The 12,566-nt window shown below is 38.8% G+C and overlaps 1 protein-coding gene across 2 annotated transcripts in view; it reads left to right on the plus strand.

The window, feature by feature from the left end:
- The window catches only part of PRTFDC1 (phosphoribosyl transferase domain containing 1), a 50,548-nt gene extending 48,824 nt beyond the window's left edge, over positions 1 to 1,724 (plus strand). For both annotated transcript variants that reach the window (XM_075047475.1, XM_075047485.1), the window contains one exon: positions 388 to 1,724. In XM_075047475.1, coding sequence (XP_074903576.1) covers positions 388 to 435 — 48 coding nt within the window. In that variant the 3' untranslated portion in view covers positions 436 to 1,724. The remainder of the gene's footprint in view (positions 1 to 387) is intronic.
- Positions 1,725 to 12,566: the final 10,842 nt, after the last annotated feature.

Genomic DNA, 12,566 nt, shown 5'->3' on the forward strand with positions numbered 1-12,566 from the left:
GATTTCACAGGTTCATTCACAGGTCCATTCCCAGAAAGTGCAGAGACAGCAGTAAAAAGTGAAACACAGCTACAGTTCAGACAGGTTTGGACTTCTACTGCTATGTTGCCTGGCCCTTTTCTCAGCGAGATAATGATGGAAAAAAGGTGCAAGCCTTGCCTCTGCTTCCTGTGGTACTCCCAAGGGTGGACCTCAAAGCTGGGAATTGCAAGTGGAAAAACTTGCTGTAGCTAGAAAGTGAAATCAGAATTCAATTCCAGTCTCTGGAAAGGAAGGGTTAATTACAAGATCACTAGATTTGTCAAGCGAAAGTATTTCTGAACAATTCATTAATAATTAATAATGTAATCAACTATGCTGTTGCAATCAGTGTTATATTCTTTTCAGCACATATGTGTTATCAATGATCATGGCAAAGCAAAATACAGAGTCTGAAGCGGTAACATCCTCATCTGAAGATTTGTAAGCTCAGTGAAGCAGAAATTTGACTACACTCCCTCAAGCATCTCCCAGAAGAGCGGTTCAACTGACTTGTGTTTCTTTCGACTCAGTACAATAAGGGGTTTGCTCTAGAGATACTGATTAATATTTACAGAAGTGAGAGCTCTTATCTAAAATGTGAAGTAGAGGGCTTTTAAAGTTATTACCTTTTTTAAGTATTAAAATTATACCGCATAAGATGCCTTTTGACTAATAATTTGTCTGCCTCAATTCTCATTGTGAATGCATCTTTTCTTTACTCAGTCCATCATTCTACCCACTGCAATTCATGTACTTCACTGTGTTGCATTACATCATTCAAAAGTGCCATTCTGTGCATGAAGATTATTTTACAGAATTTTATTGACTTCAGCATCCCTTTAGTCTTGGTCAGATATGCTGCTGCCAAACTGAAAGCATTATTTCGATTTAATTCCACAATTCAAAAGTTTCAGCTGAAGCTGTGTGTTGTATGATAGTACATTTCTAGCAGTTAATTACTGCCTCTTTGGAACGGAAGTTTTAACGCTCAGAATGCACTGAACTAGAGTGCTGATACAAAATGAACTTTTGCAAGACACTGGTGATCTGAAATTGGAAGATGTCATGGTTTTGGTATGTCGTGTAGCCGTAGATCCAACCTGTTTAATGTGCTGAATTTTAGTCAAGAGAAAAGAATGCCAGGCAGGTTTCAATTTCTGCATGGTATCCTTTTACCTCTGTAGGACACAAACAAGTAAAAAAACTAACATAGTGTTCTCCTGTGCATATATTCTTAATCAAACCTCATTAAGAACAAAAGTTTAATGCTAGTCAGACAATTATTCAGTTATGATTTGATTTTTGTGGCATGTCTAAGTTGAGACTTTTTGTGACCATTTGTCATCTTTAAGAATACAGGTCTGACAATGTTGGAGAAGACTTGTATGAAAAAAGAAAAAAAAATGTATAGGAAAACATAGAAAACAAGTTAATCCATGAATACTGTAGACTCTAGAGATTCTTTCCTTCCTTTATACACTGTGTTTGAAGAAGTTTGTTAACTTACATGCTGTGTTAAGTGTGAAAAATTTAATTCTGTACTGTACGTAACAATTTCCCGAGAGAAGCCAATGCAAAGTAAGTAGCTGTGTATCAATAGCTTTGTTCTGAACTCTAAGAGGCAGATTGTTATTAACTCCAGGTCCCTTTAAACTAATAAAGAAACAGTAAGAATACTTGTTACATTGCACAGTTGTTTATTTTCCTGCTTCAACCTATTTCGCACATGCTGTAAAAGCTCTTCAAAAATATGCATTTAATTGGTAATCTAAACATACCTTATATATGTATCCTGTGGCTCATAAGCTATTGTTATTCGGATAAAATCCATGATGTCAATGGCACGAAGAAGTAAGATCAAAGAATTATTGTGGTTGCTAGAGAAACGCTTTAGCCCTCTCTTCTTTACTCTTTTAACCTATTTTTAAAGAGTTCTGTTGAAAAGCTTTCCCTCACAGAATAACTTTCTTCTGTTATAGAGAAGAAAGCACACCCGTACAGTCCCTGGAAGAAGCTGGTGAGAAGAGTTTAATCTCTTTTTCTTTTATGAGGGTGTTAAATTTTTTCTTAATGCTTCTGATTTCTATGGATTTAGTAGTATTGGCACACTGTGCAGGCAGACAAGCTTAGGCTTAGGCTTAGTCCAGGAGATCCATTAGGCTATTTCCCTTTTTTCTTCTCTTCTTAAAAAGTCATAATCTAATTTGCCTTTCTTCTATGATCAGCCTTCAGCAGCAACAACAAAAAATGTAACAAGTGAATTAGTGTGAAGTTAGTGTGAAAATATGAAGTAATATTGATGCACATAATTCAGGCTATGTTAAAGTTGTTTCATTGGAAGATTCAGATTATTAAAATCTACATACTTAATAGAAAAGACCAGAGTTATAGAAAAGATAAGAAGAAGAACTGGACTATTTCTTCAAATTAATTTTATTTCCTTCTGCCATCAAATTTTTAACATTGTGATAAAGCACTATACAGATTTCGCTAGAGAATTTACATGTGCAATTATACTGTGAATAAGAGGTGTTTTTCTCTTCTAATGTCATATTTGAATTTTGTACCTTTGTATATCTGAGCGTGTCCAGATGTCTCAGTTGCCATTCCACGTTACTCTTTGCTTGAAGCACTTTCATCTGAAAAATTAGTTTTCAGTTACTTTAATAATCTGATTCCAGTATATCATTAGTGTAACTGAGGTCACAGGTAATTATGCATATGTGTCTGATTATTATTTGGTCTGGTTTCTTCAGTGTGCTCATAGTTTAAAAAAAACATACTTTTTTTCTGTAGCTGTCTCCTGGTTCAACAATAGTGTTGATGCCCTGTGTCACAATGTACTTTAACTAGAAGGCCACTAAACATTTTTTCAGTTGCGGTTGCACCCTATGACCCACAGAGCAATGTATCTTTTTTTTTAAAATCAGTTCAGCAACATCTGTTGCTGAAGAAGAGAGGATGTTCTTTACAATTGGTTACTTTTCTGGACATTGTGTTTATGTGTTTGGTGGGCATCCATTTTTATGTCAGTTTTTTTTCTCATGCACTCTTTAACACCAGCATCTTTTCCCTACCTGTTGAATACAAATTAACATGGGCAGTAATTTGTTTTAAAGTTACATAAATGTTTAGCAGCCATCAGGTTTTAGACTTTATTCAGTTCATTCCGGCTTAGTCTGGTCCAATTCCAAAATATCTGAAAGTGATTTTCTGGAGAGAAAGCCAGAGTAAGAAGAATAATTCCTACAACTTGGTTAACTAAATATCATTTACGATTTTATGTTACAAACTATAGATATGGGCTGAATATCTAGTAGTTTCTGCTTAAAAAAACAGAATTTAAATAGTCTAAACAGTCTGTAATTAAAATATTTTTCATTTTTTTCAATTCAATCAGCTGCTGCATTCCTGTCTTTATAGTTGAACAAAGCTTTATTATTAAATTTCTATAATGTAAAATTCCAACATTTTTCCCCAAAACACAGTGTTAACTGTATGTGATATTCAGCTGCAGAACAGTTTCTGATCTGTGAAAGAGTCAAATCATCACACTTTATACACAGTAAAATGCTTAACTTGGAGATGGACTTATGTCATGCATCACCATTATTGCTCCATGGTGAGAATAACTTTTATTTCCAGAAAAAATTGGAGTTTTAAATTTTAATATTTCTTTAGACTGAAGAAGATAAAGGCCAAATCAGCTTCTCTGCATATGTTTGCATTTTTATTTTCTCAGATAAAATAGCAGTGAAAACCTCTGTTGTAATCAAACTTGTTACACATGGAGACTGTAATTGATTCTAGCTACCTAGAAAACTTTAATTTTCAGTTTCAGGTTAAAATGAGAATCTCAAAAGAAAAACATTACAGGGTAGCATAGCAAGAGCTAGAGGCACCCTTGCCCTTCTGTAAAACCATCACATTTGGGAATGTTTTTCCCTTCTTTTGCCTTTTAAAATGTTTTCCAAAACCTCTGATAGTCTACATATATAGATCTGAGATGAATGCAGTATCTAAGTGTACTGTGAAAGGTATCTTAAATTCTTTTTCTTCTTAGACTGGAGGGAGAAATTTTACACATGTAAGTTAATGTAGGTGTGTGTCACCTCAGTTCAGTCTCCCAAAATTTGGCTCTGGCTGTACTCACCAGAGAGCACAAGATAACTGAAGAGGATGAGTCAACCTCTTCCTCTGCTTCTCTCAGTGGTCCCCTTTTGAAACCTTGTAGGTGAGAGAAGCAGAGTGTCAGGTACTTTACCCATGCTGTCAACAAAATGAAAATAAAGTGCAGGGAAAATAAAAGCTTTGATCCTAATTTCATACACCTTTTGCAATTATTCAGTTAAAGCTGTATGCCTTCCTCCAGGAAGTCAGCCACATCTAGCTATCCCAGTGCCTGAACTGGTAGTGTTTGTACCACTAGGGAATGACTGCTGTGATTGCCAGGGATATTCAGAGCGGTGAGAACACCTCAACAACACGTGGCTGGCTAGAAAAGATTGATCACAAGCCATAAACTATACTGTGGGATTATTTTGTGGTGTTAAATGGATAATTCTTCGTTAAGAAAAAGCAATATTCTGCACTTATCATAAATGATGAGAGGGGACAGATAACCAAAATAAAGAAGGAAGTGCTAAGATACTGAAGAAAGGTTGTCATTTATTTTGCAGAAAACATGAAGAACACCCCATATATTTCAGAAGGAAAAAAGGAGACATCAGTTCTGGGTGAGGCTCTGTAAGCCCCTTGAAGGTTGTCAGCTGTAGTTCTGCTGTTACCACGTCCTGGCTGACACTACCTTCCTTTCTGTCCATGAACTAGTGTTTGGTTTCTTTGTAGCTTCACAGGAACACATGTGTATCCGCAGCTGAACTTTTCACTGTTGCCAGTGGTTGTTTTGGAACACAAAGGGGGTTCCAAATCTGCAGAAACTTAGACTCAATTAGTTAAATACTTGCTGTCATGCCTTGTTCCTTCTGCGGCTGCATGGAACACTGAACTACTGACAAATTACTGGAGTTTGCAGTACAGCAATTTATTTGTAATATTAAGAGAGAAAAAGGGTTGGATACCATTCAAAGGATGACCTTTAGTTTGTTGCAGGAGTGGCATGAAAGGTTTCCCCGTTTTTTTCAGTAGAAAAAGACAAAAATGATTTGTAGTATTGTGATCTAGCAGTCTGTCTTAGACCTGCATGATTGGGCCTCTGATAATGGTCAGAAAATCTTGTTTCTAATCATGACACAAAATTTCATTACATTCAATCACTACTACACATGTTCCAAAATCCATTGGTCCTATTGTTAGTAAAGCTTCTTATGTTTGTCACCACTGTTAAGTCACGAGGTTATACAAGGGAGAACTCTATTGCTGGAAGATATATGTTATGCCATCATAGATACTCAATTTGCATAGGAAAACACTGGAATCTAGCTAAGTTGTTTTGGAAGCAGTGCCAGAAAACAGAGTTTTCTTGAAGCGCCCTTTCTCAGTAATTTTCCATTTTCCTGGAAGTATTAATCTTTTTTCTTTAGATTGCTTTTCTCCAGTTACACCCTATTTTTATGTTGTTCTATCCTAGTGTCTTTTAACCCAATTCTTGCCAGTCCTGTAGTTTTTAATGTAACTCACAAGCGTTTGTTGTTTTCCAGGAAAGATAAGCCCTCATTCTGAAACATTTAAGGGCAGATTTTCAAAAGTGCTTAAGCATCCAAGAAAATTTTATGGGATTTCACCTGCTTGGGTGGGTGCCTAGCTGCATCTTTCAGTGATTATGTACCTTTGAAAATATGTTTCTTGCCTAATCTGGATAGACTGGGAAAAAATGCAATAATATAACTTGGAATGAAAACAGGAGGTACCCCAATAAAAAGGAGAGGCAAGTACAATTGTGGCAGTCTTTGATGTGGGCATGAATATCTCTTTGTCCTTCTGAACCATGCAAATGTTGTTTAATTGATTTATTTGTTTGGGTTTTCATGAGAATTATTGTAGTAGTGTTTCTGGTTTTTCTTAGGAAATTTGGAGTGAGGTGAGAGTGCTCAAAATTTAGCTTTTGGAAATAATAGCTCAGCATAAACACTAGCACAGAGAGACAAAAAGCAGACCAAATACAAAGGAATATTCAACAGTAGCACGAGCAGCATAAGAGTCAAGGAGGGTAAAAAATGAAGTGTCATTAAAAACTTTAACTGTAGAGTATTGATTGGAATGGATCCACCAGTGAGTGTACAGGAAGGATATTAAAATCGGTTAAATATGACCTGCTGAATGAGGGCGGAGATGGAAGGCTTTCTGTTGAGAGCCAGTTTGGTCCTGGGCCCATTTGTGCCATATGTGAAAGAAAACCATAATAAACTGAAATTGTTTCTCTTCCTCCAGAAGGCATTTCACATAATAACATGATGCTATTAACGGCATTCAAGCTTTTAACCACAAACACCCAATTTAAGCTTCCAGTACTATTTTGCCTAAGCTTTATACAAGGCAGTCTCAGCTCTGTAAGGTCAGTCAATGTCTCTGTCTCTTAAATTTAATCAAGCACATTAGACACCTATGTTACTCCATCTGAATAGTTCTCAGTGTTGTTCCTAACAGTCTCTTATTTTCTGAGGTTTTTTAGGTCTTCCCATCTCAGGCTTTACCATATTCCTTTGATCTTTATTTCAATTTTTCCCAATTCCTCTTAGTCCGTGTTGGGCAGAAACCAATTTACAAGCTCAGCAGGTGCTGGGAGCGAGGTGAAGGATGATCTGGAGACATGGCACAAAGACCAGTGAGTTCGCAACTCTTAGAGAAAACAAATCCCATAGACCGCTGAGACACTACTGGGTGGCAGTTACTGGTCTTTCATGGGAGATTGTAAGAAAAGTAGAAAATACATAATTTAAGGGGAAAAAAAAATCTATGGTTTGTGTCCAAAAGTACAAGAGTGGAGAAGCTAACTGGCTCGCAAGGCGTGGAGAGAGGAGTCTGTGTCCCACCACCGTTGCCCAACATGGTTTCATTTGCTCCTGGAGCTTAGGCAGCAGCTGCGGCTGGAGGAGGAATCCAGGCATTGAGACACAAATCGGCACAACAAATATCCTGCCTTGCTGCAGTATTTCTAGCTCCAGTACTCAGACAAGCACAGAAGAGGGTTTATCCAGGTCAGGTCTGGCACACAGTTGATTCTGTCAGGCCTCAGCCGTATCTTGCAGCAGCCTAGCCAAAATATGCCTCAAAATATTCTGATACTTTCCCCACATGAGTCACAAGCTGGAGTCCAAAGCTAACGAGTGTTTTCCTGATTATGTTCTATTTATTTATAGAAAACCAGTCAAATACAAGAACACATTTCCTGTGCAGAAGGGAAGAAGGAAGTCAAGGCACGTCATGGCACTGCCCCAGGCTGATCTGAAGTCTTCAGTCAGGCGTAGATTTACTGGGGTTATTTTCCATCCCTTAAGCTGTGTTTAGACTGTCTCAACTTCAGCAGCCTCTGAGACATGTAAATTATTTTATGCAGAAGAACAACAGCATTTTGTGAAGTCAAAATAGGTTGTGAAAACTATGTAAAGCTACTCAAAAAGAAGGAGTGCATGTTATCTGTATTTGAATAGCAAACTAACACCACAGCATGTGGGCCCCGTTCCTACAGAGAAACACAGACCAACTGAACACAACAGCTCACACGCCCCGAGTTAAGCCCCTACTGGGTCTTAGCAAGATCAGAGCCATAGTTTTTAGTTGATATAGGTTCTACACATGAAAATAGTATCATTTTCAATGTGGATGTTATTCCAAACAGTCCTGTAGTCTCCTTTAGCATAATGGCATTGGCCTAAAAATAGGAATGCTTGTACTATTGTTAACTATGAGAATTTAAATTTTTGGTACAACATTTAATACATTACTAAATAGTATGGAAATGTGGTCGTGCAGTTCGCGGTAAGGCTCACCAAATGTTCATCTACCAACGCCTCTGGGAGTCACGGCTCTGAAAGTAAATCTTCATTACCTGAGGAGAGAAAGGCATGTCATAGCTGTTCTCAGCCATCACTAAGCAGACTTTCCAAAGTTCATAATAAAAACTTACAAGTCCCATTTCTAGTAAGAAAAAAAGAGTAGAATATAAACTCTTGTTTATGAATCATAACAATCAACATGGAGCACAGCTGCTTTTTTCTGCTCTGCAGCTCACCTGCTCATAAATGCCAGAGCTTTCTTCCTTCAGGCTCCTCAAGGCCAAACCTGGCCTGCCTAAAGCCATAGTTTCATCCATGTCGTAACAGTCATTACCCTGACAGAGCAGGCAGAACCTCTGCATCTTCCACCTTAATTTGCCAAGAGAAGCCCTTCCCCAGCCGAAGCACTAAACTATGCAAAATTATTATAAACTCCATATTGCAGGAGTGGCCACAAAGTACTACATATCAGCTAAGCCTATGGGGTAACAGACTTGGGTTGAACCAGGATGAGGATAGGGGCATTTTACCCTACCACTTTTTGAAGGGTTGGGTTGGGAGGATGAGAAGGACTATCATAGTCTCTAGTTTACGCAGCAGCCTGAGTGCCTCGCGAGATGCGCAGTGCTCCCTCAGGGCACGGAGGCTCTCGTGGCAGAGAAGAGACGGTGACACAGCTACCAGTATCAGCTCCAGCATCTTGCTGAGGTCTCCTGGTATTTTCCAAGCTCAGCTCTCAAAGTTAGAGCAGATGGGACCGTAGTTTAAAACTGTAAAGACGTAGGAGTTAGCTTTTTGCCGAGAACAAGCTCTAAATAAAAAAAAGTCATCAAGTTAACTTCTTTAAACCTCCCTGCCCTTCTCCCAAGGGTTGTGCTGCCCTCCCTGACTGCCAGTGCTACCTTTATTCAGCTTCTTCCCAGAACCAGTTTTTCTCACCCTCTGCTGGCTCTCGCTCTTGCCCGCAGACTGCTTTACAAATGTGTATTTTACAGTCCAAAAATACCATTCCTGACTTACCATTCCCTTGCCAGCCCATGGCTCCAACTGAAATAATTGGGTGGGTGGGAAGTTATTTTGAAAATCAAGGAAGTAGGTGATTTCTATGTTTAGGTTTAATCAAAATTATAGTACCAAGATACATGAAACACTAAGGCAACAAGGCCTGGCTCATGTCCTCTGCTGCTGTTGACAGGAGCTGCTGCTTTCACTCCTTCAGATGGTTTTGATATATAGGGAAAAGTAGTGACCCAGTTGATCGTACTGTATTTATCCATAACATAACTGATAGCTAACAAATAAAAAGCTGCAAACTTATAAACAACTATTTAAGAATTTAGGGTTTGGAGGGTTTGGACCTTTTTTAAATTTTCCTCTGCCCTGATGCACTTTGCAAAAGCCCTTTGCCAGCATATTTTCAAAAGTCTTCTAATTAGTCATTCCAGGAAAACAAGCATTTATGATTTGATCTTTTGTCTATAGGTTCATCTAAGGTGAAAAACCCTGGAAAGTTGCCATCACTCTTCTGAGTTAATTCAACACAAAGTCATCATACCAAAATTGCTCTAAAAGTTAGTTTTAAAATATGCAATTAAGCATTCATGTGTCACTGTCTGCGTTAATTGCTTTCTGAAAGACAAAAAGTAATTCTTATTTATGTATAACTTTCCTGTAATAATAGTTGTTAGGAGAAATGTGAGCATAGAAAAACAGCCCAAAATGAAAATCAGTATTTTTATCCCTGTTTTTAATAAAGTCCCAGAGAAAAAGTTCTTTTCTATTTCTCATATTCTCGGTTATTTTCCAGACCTCTACCAGAACTTCAGTGTTCGAAGTTTTAAGTCAGTCACAGGATTCCTGCTTGCCTATTGAGTGTACTTCATTAACTTTACTTTATTGACCTTAGAAATTATGGTTAAGGGAACCTTCACAAGTCTCATTTTAACTAAGGATGCTCACTTTCCCTCCTTCCAATCAGAATATTTCAAAGGTGGCATCCAGATTGCTCATCCAAATTAAATTTCTTTTTGCCTTTCCTTGTACTTTCTGCAGCAGGTCCAATCGCCTTATTTCTTCCGATACATCTTGTGTGTGTTGATAGTGCATGGCAGTGCTCCCATTTAAATGCTGAATTATTTCAGCAACTAGGAAATTATTTTCTCTTGCTCCAGTGACATTTTATGGCACAGTAAGGCAGCCTTAAACTGAGAACAACTGGCTTTAGAGGAATATCCTTCATCATCTGAGCCCTTCTGGCCATGACAATAGCATAAAATATATGCTGGGCCTCATCTTAGTTCCTGGCCCAGATTTTTTGTGGCAATGCCAGAGCTTGCTGATTTGCTTTTCTCAGTGCATTGCAATCGACAGTTACCTCAGCAACCCTGGGTCTGCTTTCCCTGACTCTCTGAACTGGGCAGGCTCCTGCACAAGCCTTACGCAGTGCCAAGATGCCCTAACCCCCACCTCGCTCCCACCCTCGGTACTGGTTTCGCACACAGGCACAGTGTAATGCAGGATTACAGTCTGATGCCTTGTGCATCTCTTACGGTATTTAGTCATTTGCAACACCTGGAGAAACTTCTAGAAGTCCTGCTTCGAGTTTTAGTGTTCTTCACCTGTGTGCTAGCTCTCTCCTTTCTGTCTCTAAAGATCTGTCAGTCTTCAAAAACAAGAACTATTTTTCCTGACAAAGCCAGATTCTTGGCACGTTCTTCCAGCATTCCTTTGAACAGCCAGTCAGCAAACAACAGCGCAAACACTTGCCTGCCCTCTCATTGTTTCCTGACCCTGATTTACAGGAGGTCAGTGTGATAGATGTTTAACTAACCACAGGCTCGGTTTATGCCAAGCCATTCCATCTGAGCTTTCATGTCATATTAATTACAATTCCTTTAAATTCTCTTGCAATTAAAATCGAAAGCAACAATTGTATGCTTTCAGCACCTCCCACCCAAATATTGTGTATCGCTCGAGGCCAGATTCTACCCCTCTCCTTCTTCCTGGATATCATCCTCCCTTCTAGTATTCATATTTTCAAATTGCTCTTGAAAAACGTGGAAGTTCATCTAACCGAGTGGACAGCCAAGTGTAGTGATATCCAAAAGCAAAGCGCTACTTTAGATGAGTGTTACAAGCTGGCCGTTTGCAGACATTTCTAAGCTGGCTTTCACAACATAAATACGTGATGTGGGCAAGCCTACAGTCTTAGATTTTCCGTTTCAAAAATCAAGAAGTTACAGCCCTGTATGTATCAGCTCTACTTTCAAGCTATTAGGGAGCGTGCCACAACAAATGAAAACAAGATACTGTAGGAGCCGTAGTATCAATGCTTTTTCATATCCAGCAGTGGCACTGCGCATCTCAAAGTGTCCTATTTAGCAGCAGCATCTTGAGGGGGGGCCCTTGTCAGAGCACCAGCCAGTTGTGCTGGGGTTATCTGCTCGACCCCTTGCCCAGGAGATCAACTGCTAGATCATACTCTGCTTGCCGCACCTTGGCCTCTTCCTAATACCACCCCCTTTTTCCCTCGCTGCATTTCTTTCACTGTCTTCCTTCATCTTCTGCTGTATTTTTAATTCTGCTTTGTTTTAATTTCACTGGAACTAGCAGCCTTCTGCTGGGCTCTCAGACTCTGAAGGATCTGCTGTACTTCCTTTCTAGTCCCGCAGGACTGCTGCTGAAGTTTCTGGCAGAATTTCTTTCTTGTAGCTTTTTTTTCCCCCAGACTCTACTGAAATAGATGTTTGACTTTCCAATAAGAGATGCTGCATTACTACCAGGAGCAGGTGGTTCTCATTTCAGAAATTTCAGTCAAGAAACTGAAGCATGTGACATCTTGTGAATCACAGATTCTTGCTTTCTGTCCTGACATTTCCCTTATCTTTTGAGTTGAAGGCTGATCTTTAAAAGGGATAACTAAGTGAAATTGCATACCACGCCACTACAGCCCAGCCAAATTATATCTAGGCAAATGGCTTAGGTGGAGTCACTGCAAAATGCAGAATTTAAAAAGATCACTAGATTTTGGCCTATACAATATTTTTGTATTTGTACTATTGCTTTCCAGATGAAATAAAAATTACATAGCCTGACAACTCCTAAGTCAGTGTTTAAAATCTCCCTGTGTCTTATCTATCAGCATAACACCATATTTATTTTCTTTTTCAAAAAGTTTAACCTGAGGTCCTATTTGCCATTTTGCAGCCTTTCTTCACTCCTGTCTGAGAACTGGAGCGCTGCTAACCCCAGCCAGCCACCAGGCACTTCAACTTCTTCCATGCTGTAGGGAGTCAAACTGAAAATGTACCATCTTAAACCTTACAATCTGTCCAATGAGAAAAAATGCATAAGGAAAAAAAAGCAAGAGATCATAGAGAAAATTATTTGTTAAACATACATTACAGAAAGTTATCTGCGGCAAGAGAAGATATTGAGTTTAAACACCTAAAATTCAAAATCTGAATGTCTTACACATTTTAAAATATATCTCTGGGCTTGGACATCTCTGGCTAGGGTCTATCTCTTTATTCGGTGTTATCTGAATTGAGCTAGTTGAAAGGAGATTCTGCTGTCTCCAGACCGGTTCAT

This window comes from Buteo buteo, chromosome 2, assembly GCF_964188355.1.
Source record: "Buteo buteo chromosome 2, bButBut1.hap1.1, whole genome shotgun sequence".
In the NCBI taxonomy this organism is placed as follows: Eukaryota; Metazoa; Chordata; class Aves; order Accipitriformes; family Accipitridae; genus Buteo; species Buteo buteo.